The sequence below is a fragment of the Heterodontus francisci genome, chromosome 3 (genome assembly GCF_036365525.1).
Source record: "Heterodontus francisci isolate sHetFra1 chromosome 3, sHetFra1.hap1, whole genome shotgun sequence".
Classification (NCBI taxonomy): domain Eukaryota; kingdom Metazoa; phylum Chordata; class Chondrichthyes; order Heterodontiformes; family Heterodontidae; genus Heterodontus; species Heterodontus francisci.
This window is the reverse complement of record NC_090373.1, coordinates 51,587,795-51,607,461: the sequence shown is the minus strand read 5'-3', so window position 1 is coordinate 51,607,461 and position 19,667 is coordinate 51,587,795. Positions and strand designations below refer to the sequence as shown.

The 19,667-nt window shown below is 41.4% G+C and overlaps 1 protein-coding gene across 2 annotated transcripts in view; it reads left to right on the top strand.

Moving 5' to 3' along the window:
* Positions 1–19,667, top strand: part of LOC137356241 (peroxidasin homolog) — a 346,740-nt gene that overhangs the window by 239,259 nt on the left and 87,814 nt on the right. Inside the window, exon 4 of one of the 2 annotated variants that reach the window (XM_068022116.1) lies at positions 15,231–15,302. The exons of the other annotated variant lie outside the window; for it this stretch is intronic. Within the exon in view, the coding sequence (XP_067878217.1) occupies positions 15,231–15,302 (72 nt within the window). The remainder of the gene's footprint in view (positions 1–15,230; positions 15,303–19,667) is intronic. 2 annotated transcript variants of the gene reach the window in all.

The window sequence follows — 19,667 nt, the reverse complement described above, 5'->3', positions numbered from 1 at the left end:
ACCACATGTCTCTGTGAGAAGGCTGTGTTGATCAATTTCGAGTTTTTCAAACTGCCCTATAGATAATCTTGCTAAAGGTGTGTATAGTAGCGTATTAGTGTTTAATTCTTCTAGCCTACATTTTTAGAGTTCTCATCCTTGTTTTCAAACCTATCCATGACCTCGCCCCTTCCTATCTCTGTAACCTCCTTCAGTCCTACAGTCCTGTGAGATTTCTGCACTCCTCCAATTCTGGCACATCCCCCATTTTAATGGTTGCACCATGAGATGTGAAATGTTTCGACATAATGCTCAAGTCGCTAGGAGGTATGGAGCAGGCTTGATACTCCAGCTAGTCTTTTCCTGCCATTCAATTTTGCATGCTCATGTGTTGCGTTTTTTATATTTATACTTCTGTTTCACAATTCATGTACATTGCTTCTGTATAGACATTAGATTACATTTCTTTTTAGTTCATATATAATATGTGTTTATATTCTTAGAGATACAGCACTGAAACAGGCCCTTCGGCCCACCGAGTCTGTGCCGACCATCAACCACCCATTTATACTAATCCTACACTAATTCCATATTCCTACCACATCCCCACCTGTCCCTATATTTCCCTACCACCTACCTATACTAGGGACAATTGCTAATGGCCAATTTACCTATCAACCTGCAAGTCTTTGGCATGTGGGAGGAAACCGGAGCACCCGGAGGAAACCCACGCAGACACAGGGAGAACTTGCAAACTCCACACAGGCAGTACCCAGAATTCTGTTGGGGATTTCATCTTTATTATATTATATGTTTAATATATGCACTTGTATGCACTCCTATTGTGGAATGACACCAGAGATCAATCAGTATAGCATTTTTGAAGACTAACCATGCCAAACTGGTAACATTTGTTTAGAGAAGTCAAGTATTTGAAACTACTTACAGGCAGCTCACCATGCTCAGGGCCTGAGTTCCCTAATGGACTGCTCAACTGTTGACAATGTTAAAAACCACTTAACACCTAGTATCTCACGTGATTTGTTACTTAGCCAGGCAAGACAGCTAGGTGTTAAGTAGCTAAGTGAACTTGTGGTTTTATTAGTTGTTTCAAATGTTGATATTTACATTGGATCATGCTGGAGCGCATGCCATTGGTTAGACTTCTTCTGGAATTCTTCAGCTCTAACTTTTTTGCACTGTAAATTGGTGAAAGTGCAAGCTGATAATGGCATAGCAAAGGCATTTGAACATCTGGGACCTTAGTGAACAACAGGACAACAGTGTATTTCCTTAACCCAGGAGATTTAAGGAGTGTGAAAGAAACACACGACAGAGGAAGAGAGTGAATTAGAGTCAGTCAGATACTAAAAGTGAAATAGAATGTGAAAGAAAGATTGGATTGAGAAAGAGAAAAAAGAGATCAGGGAAAAGTTTAAAAAAAAGTTTAGTTTTCAAAATCTCCCAAGGGCAATTCATTGCCTGAAGAAATGAGTTTGAACAGTTTATATTCTCTTTCTGGGCCAGAGAAGTTGATTGGCATTGCATTAAGAAATGTCATACTGTTAAAAGATTGTTTATGCTCTTAATTTCCATACTTAACTTCCTGTGGTGAGTTTAGTGGGCGATTAATGTACATATCCAGCTAATGCTTCAAGTTAACAGGGCGCGATGCCATTTGTTTGAAGCAGCGTAAATTGACCAGCAAGTTCTAGAGATTTGCAACTTGCAGCTTTCTGTTAGTCCCCTGAATTTGCTGCCAATTTGCACTTTAATAACAGTGTGCATTATTAGCGCACTGTCATTTTTCCAGTGTTATGAAAGCTGGACTTTGTAACATGATTATGTTTTAAAAATTGTGATTTTTAAGTTTTAAGATGGAGTGTGAGAAGCCAGGTGACCTTATATCCACTCTGCTTAAGAACAAGACAGATCTTGGTTGTCAGGACAACAGAGAGCACAGATCAAAGACTTTTTTTTAAAAAACAGAGACTGCAGGGTTATAATACCTGAAGAACAATGGTTTTCACCATCCCAGACTTTTGGATCGTAAACAAGGAGTTCGTGGTTCTGAGGCACATGTACCGGGCAGCTGCTAACACCTGGGAACAATGGAAGGCCCAGGTGGCTCTTCAGAAACCAGACTTCTGGACTTTGCATATTGGAAAAGGACAATAAGCTATTTGCATTTGATTCAAGATATATTTAACAGATTGGCTGCTAGAAAGGAAACCAACGGTGGCAGCCTCCGAGCAGGCTGTAAGGAAAACAACCAGTGGTGGCAGCCTTGACAGAGCGGAAACATGTGCTCTTGGAAACCTGATACAGTGGAAGGCTGCAAAGACTCGAACCTGTTTTGAAATTTGAAGCTTGCGGAGAAGTAAAAGCCCAACAGGATCACCAGGAACCAACTTATTCGCGAATGTCCAGGTCGAAAGTGCTCAGAGGAATGAGCGAAGAGGACATTGATTTTGAAAAGGTCTGGGAGACACAACCCATTGCAACTGGGAGGATTTTGGGGCTTTTAACAGCAAAGATTTCACCATCAGAGGACTGTGTAATGTATAAATGTGATGTGAGGTTTTAAAGTGTTTTAATAAGTAAAGAAAGCACCTTTCCTTGTAATTTGGGGTATCAGCTACTTATACAATACTGTTTAGTTAATGGGTATTTCTTTTAGTTTCGTTGTTATAATAAGTCTTAAAACATGAAATCTTGAAATCTGGTTGTGTAATTCTTTAACTTGGCTTGGGGGTTGATATCTCGTATTTAATATTAATGGTCTCACTGAGGTTGTAACACCAGTAAGATCCAACCTATTGTATTTTCGAGTATGATGAATAGAACCTACGCATTGAAATATTTTTCTAATCCTATGTTTTCCCATTTCCCAGTGCTTTCTGTTGACAGGCAGGTACACTAACCAGCTGTCATGTTCAATACTTGTTTCACTGGTACATTGGGGGGAAAAAATTGGAAAATGCTGTGTTGTCCAAAGTAGGAGATGCCATTTCTAAGTATTGACCCAATGCTAAGGGCTCAGATGCTGGACTCAGAATTACTGCAGAGCAATCTGACAAAGGAGATTAATAGTTCGATAATTCCCACGTATTTCACACATTGCATACTTAATCTGCAGGTAAAGGATGCAACATATATTAGGATTAATAAAACAGCAATCAATAGGGATCTGGTGGTTGACATCAGCTGACACTATTTGGAATCAGAACAAGAAGTATTTGCAGATTGAATATTGATTTCAATTGAAATTGCAATTACTGGGGAAGGAAGAACAGTGAAATGAATGAAACTTCACAACTGTTTCCAGAGCTACAGAATTATGCAGCAGTGAGGTGATATCAGTTTGTGCAATTTAAACATGAACTTGACATCTCCTCATTCTCAAACATGATATCAAATAATTAAATCAAACAGGAGCACTATTGTGCTTTAATTCTGCCCCATCCTTAAAACTGCTCTTAAAAGTCTCGCCCTCCCCCAATCACTGGATTAATATTTTTCACTCCCCAATCTGACTAATCTTTCTGTGTTGGTAAGTGAATTACTGGTCAGTTTCTCTTACCCAACTGATTCACTCTCTCTGTCCAACTAGGTTAGTATTTCTCTGTCCCAATCCGTGCAGTGAATAAATTCCCAGTCATTATTGTATTATGCCCTATGCCCAGCTAAAGGCCTGCTCGGGCCTGAAAGAAAAACCTGACCCAAACCCGACAGAACCACATCGGGCCCGAGTCCTTCCATTTTTTCCCGCATCCAACCTGACCCGAGCCTGACCCAACCACCAGAATGTCCACTTCACCTACCTTCCAATTCCGAATCCGTTTTTCATTTTTTCAGTTTGAAATACTTGCTGCAAGTTTATTCAGTGAGCAGCTGAGATACAGAGACCAGGAAGGTCCTGAGTGATTAATTATTATAAAATATACAGTATATACAAAATATTAAATGATCACTGTCAGGGCTCTAATACTGTACTGTATGGGTGTAGACTAGAGTCCTGACAGTGATTATTTTATATTTTGTAGATACTGTATATGTGTCGGGTTCGTGTCGGGTAGCAGGCCTTTATGCCCAGCCATATTTTCACACTTGGTCGCTATTTTTCCTGTATTACTGCTTGCTTCTCTGTCATGTCATTCAGTCTCCTTCACAATTTCCTTCAATCTGTGCATTCTTGTTCTTCTGTTGTTACTGTGTCAGGTCACCTCCTTGTCTTAGGCACTCAAACATCTCTCTCTCGTTTTTGTTGCTCCTGCTCTAATTCTTTGTCTCTCTCTGTCTCGCTATTACTCTATTCACCTACTTCTCTTAGTCACTCAATTTTTTTTTCTTTCTCTCTGTCTCTCTATCTTCACCCACCCCTCCTTGCTCCCCCTCCCCACCTCTCTTCTTGTTCCTGCCACTGCTTTCTCAAAACAACTGACCCTGGCCTTCGAATTCCAGCACTATATTTGTTTCCTTAAATGCAACTACTTGGATCCTTGATCCTGTGCATGCTACCAAAAAGGACTCCACCATTAACACAGAACAAACTGCAAAAAATGCCCAAACTTAGAGAGTACTGGGCACGAGACTGTCATGCAAAGAATACAACAGCTGCATCATATCAGGTTGAATCCTGTGTTAAATAAATGTACCAGAAGCCGTGACTTAAATGCACCAAAAACATACATTATTGTAGTACTCATTATGTACACAAGTGATGTCTATGTGTTTTATAGGGTGCTAGTTAGGGGTGCGGACAGGCAAGATTAGGGATTAAAGTGGTTAAGCAGTGGGGCAAAAACGCAGTCAACGAGGATGGTAAATCAGTGTTTCTGAAGACTGGGAGGCAGAAGGCAAGACATAAGTGCTGAAGGATGGAGTTCCAGAGGATCGGGGCAAGGTGGCTGAAGGAGCAGCTACTAATGGTAGAGCAGTGAACAAGAAGTAGGTTAGTGTTGGAGGAAGGGACAGTGTGCTGGAGAAAATCTGGAGAAAGCGAGGGACAAGGATGTAGAGGGAGTTAAAGGTAAGGACAGTAATCTTACAAGTTAATTCCCTGAAATACAATAAACCAGTTGAGCTTCATGAGGGACAGAAGTATTAGGGATTTGGGCCTGGCTGTGACATTCTGGGTGCCCAGCGCATTGTGCATGGTAGAAACGGGAAGGCAACAGAGGGAGACAGATAAGGACAATGTTGCAAGAAATGAAAGAAAGTGGTTGTGACTGAATGTAGGGAAGAACCTGAGCAATAAGTCAAGGTTCTACACTCCTGAACTAAGCCTAAGGTGGTAAAACTACACACAGATGGAGCCATGCATGTGTAAGCAGAAGCCAAAGAGGATTGCTTCAGTTTTCCAACATTAAGCTGGAGGAAGCTTTGAGCTTAATGTCAGGTAGGCGGTTTGAGACAGCAGCCATAACAATGTGGTTAATGGAGGAGGTGGTGAGGTAGAGTGTCTGTTATCAGCAAGCAATATGACAACTGAGCCATGTTCCTGGATAACGTCTCCATGGTGTGGAATGCAAATCACCTTGCGGTGCAATAGAATGAGAAAAATGGATGTGTTTTAAAGCATAGTCAGATTGGTTATTATTGCGAGGGTCAACACACAACTTTCAACTAGTCTAATCTGTTTTCATATAATTTGAACCTTTGCATGTTTTGCCAGATTTGGGTTTTTGTGGGGAAGATGTCGATTTTCAGTGTGGAATGTAGATGTAGCTTGAAGTGCCGACTGTTTGTGTAAAATGTCACATGGTATGTTTGAATTAAGCTGGACCTGCAGTCCTGTTTGGTTTCATTCATCCAGAATAGCAACCTTACTTTATCCTAGTGCAGCATGTTGTTTCTTAAAAGATGCCACTCTCCAGGCCTTAATTACCCTTCCCAGCACCCATTTCCACCTGTTGATTGCACTGTGTAAGAAACAATTCTTACATCTGCCTTGGACTTTGCTGTCACATGTCTGTTTCCTCTTGTCCTGCTGCCCTGGGATATCTGAAGGTATTGTTCTGAGCTCACTAGTCATTGTTCTCCTCTGCACTGAGTCGAGCATCCCACGTTATTTGCTTCACACTGTTAGTTGATTTGCTGCTCAGCATATCCTGGCACCCCAAGTCTTGGATAACTTTCTCCTCTGCAAGTTCTCGCAGTCAAGGGACAAATATGTGTCTGTCTATATTGGCACAGGTAACCTCTCACATAATTATGTTTTCCACCTGAATGTTCAGTCTTCTCAATGACACCTAGCCGAGCAGCTCTATATTGAAAAAAATATATTGCCCTATCTGACTCTATTTCCCAGTCTTAGCACAGACCCACATCTGAGCTTGGGGAGTACTATCAATGAAAAGTGCTCACTTCTGGAATAATTTCCCAGAAGAAATGACTGTTGGTCAATGGGGAACTGCCTGCTCTCTCTCAACAGGAGTGCACCAAGCTGATGCAAGCTAAACTTCCACCTCATATTGAGATCTGCAAGATAACGGAATTGTGGGATAATTGTCAACTGGAGGAGGAAGCGAATTATTGTTTGCATTGGTGTCCTCATGCTGAGAGCCAGTAATGTTGTCTGATTGTGCTGTTGCCCACCGGAATGCTGGTTGTTGCCAGTAGTCGGGTTTTTTGAGGTTTGATTGATAAAACTTTTCTCGCTCATCTGTGACACTGTACTCTGAGCAAAATTATTGATTGCTTTGAAGACTTGTCTAGCCAGCCAAAGAGTAACTGACTCTCTTAAAATAGCTCAAAGGGCTACGGAACTTTGACAAGTCCATGCTCCTGCCATTTTGCCCAACAGACTTCAAGCACCTTTCTCCCTCCACCAAAGGTAAACCAGCAGGGCACGCTCAGACCCTACCAGCTCCAGCGAGATAGAGCAAAGTCTCCACCTATCCTACCAAATGCCACGTGCAGTGGCCACTAATGTTGATGCCCTAACCCATCTGCTCTGAGTCCCAGTACTGTTGCCTCTAACAGGCTTAAAGACAGAAACCAGCGAGTTGTGGTATATGTCTATTTTTCAAACTGGAGGATGGTAGACTGGTGTTCTCCAAAGTTCAGTGCTAGGGCCACTGCTTTTTGTTTGCTATGGATAAATATCTTGGATCTTGGAATACAGAGTAGAATCTCAAAATGTGCTACTGATACCAAACTTGGAGGAGTGGCAAACAGTGAGGATGATACGAATCGCCTGCAACTGGCCATAGATAGGTTAGCAGAGCGGGCAGACAGATGGCAGATGGAATTTAATACAGTCAAATGTGAGGTGATACCTTTCAGTAGAAGTGATAGGGTGAGGCCGTCCATGTCTCCGTTATAAAGACGTCTGCAAACGCGACATGAAATCGTGTGACATTGATCACAAGTCGTGGGAGTCAGTTGCCAGCATTCGCCAGAGCTGGCGGGCAGCCATAAAGACAGGGCTAAATTGTGGCGAGTCGAAGAGACTTAGTAGTTGGCAGGAAAAAAGACAGAGGCGCAAGGGGAGAGCCAACTGTGCAACAGCCCCAACAAACAAATTTCTCTGCAGCACCTGTGGAAGAGCCTGTCACTCCAGAATTGGCCTTTATAGCCACTCCAGGCGCTGCTTCACAAACCACTGACCACCTCCAGGCGCGTATCCATTGTCTCTCGAGATAAGGAGGCCCAAAAGAAAAAGAAAGATAGGGTGAGGCAATATTAACTTAATGGCACAGTTCTAAAGAGTGTGCAGGAACAGAAGGACCTGGGGTACATGTGCATCAATCTTTGAAGTTGGCAGGACATATTGAGAGAGTGGCTAGTAAAGCATATGGGACCTTGGGCTTCATAAATAGAGGCATTGAATACAATAGGAGGGAAGTTATACTTAACCTTTGTAAAGCACTGGTTAGGAGTATTGCGTCCAGTTCCGGTCGTCACACTTTAGGAAGGATGTGTGAGGGTCTTTGAGAGGGTGTAGAGGAGATTTACCAGAATGGTCCTGGGATGGGGGATTTTAGTTACAAGGGTAGGTTTGCAAAGCTATGGTTGTTCTCCTTAGAGCAAAGGAGTTTGAGGGGAGATTTCATAGAAGTGTACAAGTTTATGACAGCCTTAGATAAGGTAGACAAGGATAAACTGTTCCCATTACCTGATGGTGCAAGGTCTAGGGAACACAGATTGAAGGTTTTGAGCAAAAGATGCAGGAGGAATATGAGGAAGAACTTTTTTATGCAGCAAGTGGTAATGACTTGGAACTCGTTGCCCATGAGGGTGGTGGAAGCAGAATCAATCAATGATTTCAAAAGGAAATTGGATAGGCACTTGAAGGAAATAAACATGCAGGGCATTGGGGATCGAGTGGGTCTGACTGGATTGCTCCACGGAGAGCTGGCATGGACTCAATGGACTGAGTGGCCTCCTTCTGTGCCATAAATGACACTATACCTTCCTGTCTGAGTTGTGATTTTTTTTAAAGAAAAAGAATAGAGGTTAAGATTTAAGAGGAGCTAAAAGGTAATGGAAGTGAAGGGAGTGTTAAAGGGGGTGATAGAAAAGCAGTGAGGAAAGAGAGAAAGAGAAGCTAGAGGGGAATGGTGGGAGAGGTAAGGGAGGAGGAGAGAGAGAGATGGAGCACGGGAGGAAGCCAAAGGAGGAGAAGGAGATTGAGAGCATCGCCGTTGAGGGGGAAAGAGAGAGTGAAGCTGAAGGATAGAGATTTAGAAAAAGTAGAGGGTGTAAGAGAAGCGATGTGGGGGAAGGAAACGAGAAAGGATAACCAGAGTGGAAGAACATAAGAGCATAAGGAATAGGAGTAGGCCATTCGACCCCTTGAGATTGCTCCGTCATTCATCTAGATCAAGGCTGATCTTCTACCTCAATGCCATTTTTTCGAATTATCCCCATATCCCTTGGTATCTTGTAATATCTAGAAATTTATCGATCTCTGTCTTGAACATACTCAATGACTGAGCCTCTGCAGTCCTCTGGGGTAGAGAATTGCACAGATTCACGACCCTCTGAGCGAAGAAATTCCTCCTCATCTGAGTCCTAAATGGCCTTCCTCATTCTGAGACTGTATCCCCTGGTTCTCGACTGCACCGCCACCCACCACCCCCCCCCCCCGCACACCCACAAAGCCAGGGGAAACATTCCTCCTGCTGCATCAACCCTGCCGAACCCTGTAAGAATTCTGTCTGCTTCACTCCAGAGAATACAGGCCCTGTCTCCTCAATCTCTCCCCATAGGACATTCCACCATCCCAGGAATCAGTCTGGTAAACCTTGGTTGCACTCCCTCTATCCTTCCTTCGGTAAGGACCCCAAAACTGTACACAGTACTCCAGGTGAGGACTCACCAAGGCTCTACAATTGCAGCATGACGTCTTTACTCCTGTACTCAAATCCTCTTGCAATAAAGGCCAACGTACCATTTGCCTTCCTAATTGCTTAATGCACCTGCATGTCAGCTTTCAGTGACTTATGAGCAACGACATCCAAGTCCCTTTGGACATCAATACTTCCCAATCTTTCACCATTAAAGAAATACACTGCATTTCTGTTTTTCCCATCAAAAGTGGATAACTTCACATTTTTCCACATTATATTCTATCACTTATGTCAAAATCCCCTCTTTGCATCCTCTTCACAACTCACATTCCCACCTAGTTTTGTGTTATTAGCAAACTTGGAAATATTACATTTTGTGTCTATCTTCACATTAGAAGACATGAGTTCCATACCAGAAATAAGCAGTAACCTAGGGGCTAAAAAGAGTGAGGAAATTAAGGATATTGATATCAGCCAAGAAAAAGTATTGGAGAAACTTGAGGGACTAAAATCTGACAAGTCCTTGGGACCAGATGGCCTAGATCCTAGGGTTCTAAAAGAGATAGCTGCAGAGATAGTGAATGCGCTGGCTATGCTTTTCCAGAATTCCTTGGATTCAGGAATGGTCCCGTCAGATTGGAAGTTGGCAAACGTCTACACCGCTTTTCAAGAAAGGAGGTAGAGAGAAAACAGGGAACTACAGGCCAGTTAGCCTAACATCAGTCATTGGGAAGATGCTGGAAACTATTATTAAAGAAGTCTTAACATTGCACTTGGAAAAGCACAGTATGATCAGAACAAGTCAACATGGCTTTAGTTTAGTTTAGTTTAGAGAAACAGCACTGAAACAGGCCCTTCAGCCCACCGAGTCTGTGCCGACCATCAACCACCCATTTATACTAATCCTACACTAATTCCATATTCCTACCACATCCCCACCTGTCCCTATATTTCCCTACCACCTACCTATACTAGGGGCAATTTATAATGGCCAATTCACCTATCAACCTGCAAGTCTTTGGCATGTGGGAGGAAACCCACGCAGACACAGGGAGAACTTGCAAACTCCGCACAGGCAGTACCCAGAATTGAACCCGGGTCGCTGGAGCTGTGAGGCTGCGGTGCTAACCACTGCGCCACTGTGCCGCCCACTATTTTAGTAAAGTGAAATCCTGTTTGACAAATTTATTAGAATATTTTGAGAAGGTGACTAGTAGGGTAGATAAAGGGGAACCAGTGGATATAGTATACCTGGAGTTTCAAAAGGCATTCGATAAGATACCACAGAAAAGATTAATTGGCAAGACAAGGACTCATGGTGTTGGGGGTAATATATTAGTGTGGATAGAGGATTGGTTAACAGACAGGAAGCAGAAAGTGGGCATAAATGGGGCATTTTCAAGTTGGCAGGCAGTGAATAGTGGGGTGCCGCAAGGATCAGTGCTGGGGCCTCAGTTATTTACAATTTATATTAATGACTTGGATGAAGAGACAGAGAGTAATGTATCTAAGTTTGCTGATGATACAAAGCTCGGTGGAAAGGTAAGCTGCGGGGAGGACATAGAGAGACTGCAAAGAGATATAGACAGGTTAAGTGAGTGGGCAACAAGATGGCAAATGGAATATAATGTAGGGAAGTGTGAAGTTGTTCACTTGGGTCGTAAAAATAGAAAAGCAGAATATTTTTTAAAAGGTTTGAAACTGTTAAGTGTTGATATTCAGAGAGACTTGGGGGTACTCGTACAAGGAACGCATAAAGTTAACATGCAGGTGCAGTAGGCTATTAGGAAGGCAAATGGCATGTTGGCCTTTATTGCAAGGGGATTGGAGTACAGGAATAAACAAGTCTTACTGAAATTGTAGAAGGCTTTGGTAAGACTGCATCTGGAATACTATGTGTAGTGTTGGTCTCCACATTTAAGAAAGGATATACTTGCACTAGAGGCAGTGCAGCGAAGATTTACTAAATTGGTCCCTGGGATGAGGGGGTTGTCCTATGATGAGAGGCTGAGTAAATTGGGCCGATATTCTCTGGAGTTTAGAAGAATGAGAGGTGATCTAATTGAGACATACAAGATTCTGAAAGGGCTCGATAGGGTAGAAGCTGAGAGATTATTCCTACTGATCGGGGAGTCTAGAACACGGGGACACCGTCTCAGGATCAGGGACCAATCATTCAGGACTGAGATGAGGAGAAATTACTATACTCAAAAGGTTGTGAATCTTTGAAATTCTCTACCCAGAGGGTTTTCAATGCTCCATCATTGAATATATTTAAGGCTGGGATAGATAGATTTTTGGTCTTGCAGGGAATCAAGGGATATGCGGAGCAGGCAGGAAAGTGGAATTAAAGCCCGAGATCAGCCATGATCGTATTGAATGGCGGAGCAGGCTCGATGGGCCATATGGTCTACTTCTGCTCCTATTTTTTGTGTGTTCTTGTATTTGGTTCCCACATCCAAATCATTGATATAGATTATGAATAGCTGAGGCTCAGGCATTGATCTTTGTGGTACCCCACTAGTCACAGCCTGTCAACCTGAGAATGATCTGTTTATTCCTACTCTCCCCAATCCCATGTGCTCTAATTTTGCTTACTAACCTCTTGTGTGGGACCTTATCGAAAGCCTTCTGAAAGTCCAAATACACCACATCCACTGGTTCCCCCTTATCTATTTTGCTAGTTGCATATGCAAAAAACTCCAACAGGTTTCTCAAAAATGATTTCCCTTTCATAAATCCATGTTGACTGTGCCCAATCCTACTATATATTTTCTAAGTGTCCAGTTCTCACATCCTTTATAATAGATTCTGGCATTTTCCACATTACTGGGGAAGGAATCAAGAAAGGATAGTGAGAGTGGGGAAGGAAACAAGAAACCAGCAGTTTGGAAGGTTCTTGTTGCGAGTAGTTTTGTTCCACATCTGTTGGACTTGATTTATGTTAACACCTCATTTACTCTCAATCACCATATATTAACAAGGTAATCAAACTGTCAAATTTAATAAATAAACATTAGTCTCATTCCTCCTTATATAGTAATTAGGGTATGAAGGAATGTTGAATGAGCTTCATTGGCATTCTGTTAATTTTGTTTAAATTCATTGTCTTCATTTATTGATTTTTCTCCCCCGCCCTCCCTCACTTTTTGTCTGTAACATTTTTCCACTTCTACTCTTGTATGACTTTCCCTGTTTCACTATTATATCAGTTGTCTGGTGTGGTATAGGTAATTGCATAGAAAGCCATTCTGATTCAGAGTGGCCAGGAAAAAAAAATCACTTAAAAATTATTCCATTGATCTGAAATAAAAGCATAAAATGCTGGAAATACCTGCTAAATGGTGCACACCTGACATATTTTATCTGGTCTTTTAAAAGTTTCGAGACCAGTAAATGTTGGTATTTGGAGTGATTTGGGTTTTATTGTACACAAATCGCAAAAAGTTAACCTGCAGATACAACAAGCAATTAGGAAGGCCTTCATTGCAAGAAAGTTAGAGTTTAAGAGTAAGGAAGTCTTGCTGCAGTTGTACAAGGCTTTTATAGACCATACCTGGAGTACTGTGTACAGTTTTAGTTGCCTTACCTGAGGAAGGATATACTTGTCTTGGCAGGGGTGCAGCAAAGTTTCACTAGATTTATTCCTGGGATGAGGGTATTATCCTATGAGGAGAGATTGAGTAGAATAGGCTCATATTCTCTTGAGTTTAGAAGAATGAGAGGCAATCTCACTAAAATGTGTAAAATTCTTAGAGGGCTTGTCAGGGTAGATACTGAGAGGCTTTTTTCCCTGGCTGGAATTAGGGGTCTAGAATTAGGGGTGAGACTCCGGAAGAGGAGTTGATCATTTAGGACTGAGATGAGGAGAAATTTCTTTACTGAGGGTTGTGAATCTTTGGAACTCTTGGCCCCAGAAGGTTGTGGATGCTTGGTTGATGAGTATTTTGCATACAAACATATGAATTAGGAGCAGGAGTTGGTCACTTGGCCCCTCGGGCCTGCACCGCCATTCAATAAGTTCATGGCTGAACTGATTTGTCCACAATACCACCTACCCCCAATAACCTTTCACCCCCTTGCTTATCAACAATCCATCTACCTCTGCCTTAAACATATTCAAAGACTTTGCTTCCACCGCCTTTTGAGGAAGAGAGTTCCAAAGACTCGCGGCCCTCTGAGAGAAAAAATTTCTCCTCATCTCTGTCTTAAATGGGCGACCCCTTATTTTTAAATAGTGACCCATAGTTCTGGATTCTCCCACAAGGGGAAACATCCTTTCCACATCTACCCTGTCAAGACCCCTCAGGATCTTATATGTTTCAATCAAGTCACCTCTTACTCTTCTAAATTCCAGCAGATACAAGCCTAACCTGTCCAATCTTTCCTTGTAAGATAGCCCGCCCATTCCAGATATCAGTCCAGTAAGGAGACCAATACTGCACACAGTACTGTAGATGTGGTCTCAGCAATGCCCTGTATAACTGAAGCAAACTTCTCTACTTTTGCATTCAATTCCCCTCGCAACAAATGATAACATTCTATTAGCTTTCCTAATTACATGCTGTACCTGCATACTAACCTCGTGTGATTCATGAACTAGGACACCCAGATCCCACTGCATCTCAGAGCTCCGCAATCTCTCACCATTTAGATAATATGCTTCATTGCTATTCTTCCTGCCAAAATGGACAACTTCGCATTTTCCCACATTATACTCCATTTGCCAGATTTTTGCCCACTCACGTAACCTATCTATATCCTTTTGTTGCCTCCTTATGTCCGCTTCACAGCCTACTTTCCTACCTATCTTTGTGTCATCAGCATATTTAGCAACCATACCTTCAGTCCCTTCATCTAAGTCGTTTATATAAATTGTAAGAAATTGAGACCCAAGCACAGATCCCTGTGGCACACCACTTGTTACATCATGCCAACCAGAAAATGACACATTTATGCCTACTCTTTGTTTCCTGTTAGCTAGCCAATATTCTATCCATGCCAATATGTTATCCCCGACACCATAACATTTTATTTTTTGCAATAACCTTTGATGTGGCACCTTATCAAATGCCTTCTGGAAATCTAAGTACAATACATCCACCGGTTCCCCTTTATCCACAGCACATGTAACTCCCTCAAAGAACTCCAATAAATTGGTTAAACGTGATTTCCATTTAACAAAACCAGGTTGATTCTGCCTGATTACCTTCAATTTTTCTAAGTGCCCTGCTATAACTTCTTTAATAACAGCTTCTAACATTTTCCCTAAGACAGATGTTAAGCTAACTGGCCTGTAGTTTCCTGCTTTCAGTCTACCTCCCTTTTTGAATAAAGGAGTTACATTTGCTATTTTCCAATCTAAAGGAACCTTCCCCGAATCTAGGGAATTTTTGAAAATTAAAACCAACGCATCAACTATCTCACTAGCCACTTCTTTTAAGACCCTAGGATGAAGCCCATCAGGACCCGGGGATTTGTCTGCCTGCAAGGCTAAGATTGTTAAATTTTTGGGCACTAAGGAAATCGAGGGATAGGGCAAGAAAGTTGGGTGGTTGTAGACAATTAGCCATGCTCTTATTGAGTGACTGAGCAGGCTTGCTACGACATATGGCCTTCTGCTCCTATTTTCTATGTTTTTCATCATAGATGTTGACTAACCTGTGAATTTCCTGGATTTTATATATTTATTTAAGATTTCCAGCATTTGCAGTTTTTCCTTTTTATCTCAGTGGTCCATTAACTTCTGATTGAAAGACCATTGTCTAAGCTGGATTTAAGTTCCATCAAAGATTAGTGTTTCTGTATAAATTTCAACACCTGTTTAAATGGCTATTGAAAATATTATCTTGGCATACCCACCAACAGACAACATCTACTTAGATGGCCAAAATGCCTGTTTAGTTCTATAGGTGGCCAGTCACTAATACTACTGATTATTTCTTGTTTCAGCTATTTGTACAAGAATGAAATCCAATCACTTGACAGGCAAGCATTTAAGGGACTTGTCTCTCTAGAACAACTGTAAGTGCCTTTGCTATTCGTGTTCCATTGCTGTTTTATTGCCTTTAGCTTTCTAGTATCTTATGCTTGGCTTTTTTCAGTTTACCAGTAAAGTTTCTTTGGCGAGTTGTATAATCGGCACTGCATGCTTTGCATGGCACATTTACACAATTCATAACTGAAAGAAAAGTGGGAAAGATAGGTTCGGGCTTTAGTCTTGTAAGGTTTGGGGCAACTAGTACGTCACTCTAGTAATGAGTATGTTCAGCAGCACAGTCCAATGTGTTAGTGCTTTATTTTGATTAATGTTTGCTGATGAGTAAAGAGTACGTTGCATTGTTCATATACTGAGTATCCATCAGAAATTTGGGATCTTCAGTTGAACTTGTGTATAGGAATTTATTCTGCATTATGTATTCTAATTCCGAGTGGATAAACCAGCAGAATATAAATCAGTTTCTAGAAAGCAAGAATGCTGAAAAATGTCATTATCAACTCAACCAAATACTTAGATTTTTACATAGAAACTCTACTACATGTATAACTTTGCACTCACTCCACTTGCAACCTTTATTATATGGTCTGCATTTATGATGCCAAATTTTTTGGCACTCGGTTGTCTTATGTAACTCGGCAAATCCAAAAAATATTAACATCATCTGTACTAAATTTGTCCAATAACTTGCACATCATACCATTATTTTGGGTTCTTCTCCCTTCTAAATTTTGGTAAAGCCTTGGTGTGAATGCATTTTATTAGAAACAAGTCAATGTTAAATGACCTACTCTTGTCTTTTAATCAATATAACTTCGCAACAGTAAAGTGATGTATATTCTTTAATGCACGTGTTTCTTCTGTTTGCTCCTTTGCATAATAGACTACATTTTAATGCATAATTCAACGTGCGGAATAGTTCCAATTCAGCAGTTTAATTTTTGTTTATTTGTGATCACACTTGTTTTTGAGGATACCTGCATACCTCTATTCTGACTGCCTGGTGCCATACCTCATATACACCCGATATACTTTCACACCTTAGAGTCACTGAATAAAGCTATAAAAATTCATGCACTTGCAACAATTTTAATTTGTGGTATGAAGCTTATAGAGAGAGAATAGGATGCTGAAGAATATCAGTATTAATTGCTGCAGACTTTATAATACGTTACTCTTTGGTATACATTGATTAAATTGGCACTACTGATCTCACGAAAACAGTGGGAAGAAGTCATAGAATCATTACACACTGAAGGATACCATTCAGCCCATTGCTCTCTGTAGAGCAATCCAGTTAGTCCCATTCGCCCATTCTATCCCCGTGGCCCTGCAAGTTTATTTCCCTCAAGTACCTATCCAATTTCCTTTTGAAATCATTGATCATCTCCATTTCCACCACTCTCATAGGCAGCAAGTTCCAGTTCATTACTGCTCACTGTGTTTCAAAAAAGGTCCTTCCTGACATCCCCCTGTATCTCTTGTCCAAAACCTTAAATCTGTGTCCCCCTAGACCTTGTATCATCAGCTAATACAACAAGTTTTGTTTGTCTACCTTATCTAAATCTGTCATAATCTTGTACACCTCTATCAGATCTCCTCTCAACCTCCTTTGCTCCAAGGAGAACAACCCCAGTTTCTCCAGCCTAACCTTGTAGCTAAGTTCTCTCATCCCTGGAACCATTCTGGTAAATCTTCTCTGCACCATCTCAAGGACCTCACATCCTTCCTAAAGAAATAATAAATGACTAATTTTACAGTCAGTGCACCAGATAAATCTAGAGTACTTCTAACCCAAGTCTCTGTACTGGAAAAGGTGCCAATTTTTTTTTTAAAGGCAAAGTACCTCTGATGCTGGAAATCTGCAACAAAAACAGAAAATGCTGGAAATAATCAGGTCTGGCAGCATCTGTGGAGAGAGATCAGTGATCTTGCATCAGAACTGGGAAAAGTTAGAAATGTAATAGGTTTAAAAAATGCAGCTCTCCAGCACGCACACATTTGAATAATAATGTGTGTTCCTTTCATAGGTTTTAATTATAGAAAGACTGATTGAATGCTGGGAGTAACTTTTGGTCTCAAGTCAACTGCAACTTCTCTTTGGGTCTATTGTCTACTCCTGAGTGATGGTGTTGCTAAATTCTGTTACAACTTAGCTGAATGGGAAAAATTATTCTAAAGCTCTGGCTGCATTCTATATTAGCACAGAGCAATAGTGACTACGATACTGAAACTCATAATGCATATATATTGGAAAGATGCTGCTTTACGCAACCTCACTTGGATGACGGTACTGCATTATAATCATGTTCTTGCTGTGGTGTGAAGATCCAGCTCAAAGTTGTTTCCTGTTTGCCTGCTGGAGGCAGATCATCACTGACAGCCGAACATAAATGGTTATTATTTTGTTCTGACCAAATGCACACTGATTTTCAAATGGTCCTGCTGTGTTTTGTTTCTGCTTGGCTGCCCCGTCTAGACGTTATCTGACAGCAAGGAAAGTCTATGACCACAGATCCGAGGCATGAACCTAACTTGGAAGTAGCTGGGCACTTCAGTGTTGTTGTTGGCACACTGTATACCATCCAGCAAGTTAAACAGAATGTCAGCAGCCTTAACACATTGTTAAAGATAAATATACCATCAGACTGAACAGCTTGTAAAGTCATGTCAGCCTTTCAGCACATTCCTGTCATAGCTCTGGTGAGAGTGCGGCAGAAGGCGTGAAAAATAGACTGGGATCAGGACAAATGGGGTTCTGGCCTTCCCCCGTAATTTTCAGAAGGCTTTGTTTGGGGGCAGAAGCTCTGTTCTCTCCTAACATGACCCCCTTCCACCTTGTCAGAGGTGGTTGGGACTCTCTGTGCTGGGCGTTCCTGCTTCCCTGGCCTCAGTGGGACACGGCACAGTTATTGAGGCATGTACAGCCAGAGAGGTGAGGCATACGGACCTCCCTGAAGGGAAGGGACCTGGAGCTTTGAACAAAGGGTAACTTTTAAAAAGAAAGTTTTCACTGCACCCCCCCCCCCCCCCCCCCCCCAACTCCCTCACTTAACTGCAATGGGCACAGGAGCCTCCAGCCTTTGTGGGCTTGGGGGTGACTAAGATGTGTGTGCTGGGTCTGTGCTATTTAAATGTGCTCCCCCTGCCCTCCGGCTTTGGGGGCGCGGTTTGCGCTCGAGGGCACAGGCTGCCAGACTCTTGGTGTAACTGCTGGGTTTGCCTCCCTCAGCAGTTTTGGCATGAGCAAGTTTCACATTGATTGCAAATACTTTGCCTTTGTCATTTGTCATGGGTTCTGTTAGAGAACTGCAGAATTAATGTAGTATTTGGCTTAAAATCAAGAATAGACAGGAAGTAGGAAGCATGGATGTAGATAGAATCTTCAAGGTTGGCAGCACTGCATACACAGTGTTCTTCAACCTTTTCTTTATCCTATCCACGGTTTTGAAAAAACATTGCACGTGTTTCTCCATTATCACTCAGTTATAACAAATGTATTACAACTGGCTCAATTTATTCAACATCTATAAATGATGGTTGTCTAATTAAAGTATTATATGAAATCATATACAATAGATAGCAAATAGCTCAAATTTCCTTGGTTGAGTAAATATTTATTGGGTACAGAAGAGGTGCAGCCAACAGGGTTAGAACTCAGGAAGCATAAAATCAAATGGGTTAAATAATCCAGACTGATCCTGTGATTTTTGTACTTTCAAACACTGGGAGAAGTCAGTCTAGGTCAGTGTTGTTGCAAATATATTCTTATGGCATTGTAAAGGTAAAGTGCATTGGATCCTGTCATATTTTACTCTTAAAGGTGAAATTGCCAACAAAGATTATTTTCAAGATAAATTTCTATCGTGCCATATTGTATCATACTTCTAAATAATTGGTAATCTAAAATAGATTATATTTATATCCATGCTGAGTGGGTGATTAATCTTTCAGACATACTGTTCATAATATTCTCAGTATTATGTTCTCAGAGTTCAGCACTTACCTTTAAATAAAGTTCAGTCAGTTAAGTAGTTGGACAGTTAGTATTTAGTGCTGCTGGCCTCTTTGCCAGGTTACAGTTCTTGGACGTAGAATCAGTTAGGAGTTGGGACAGTTGGGAACTGGGTGTTAGTGATGATGGCAACCAATTCTCTTGCTGTAGTTGCTGGAAGGATGCTGTTTTACAGACGGTTGCAGAACTTTCAGGTAGTGGGACAGACAGACACACTATTGACAAGCCTTTTGATTTTTTTTCCTGGGTTTGGATCAAATTGTTTGCAAGTAAATCTATTTTTCAGGTTAAAAATAAAACAAAGTACACGATAAGAAAATTTAAGGTTTAATCAGTGAAACAACTTTGGAAAGAACAAATGTATGCAAAACTTACA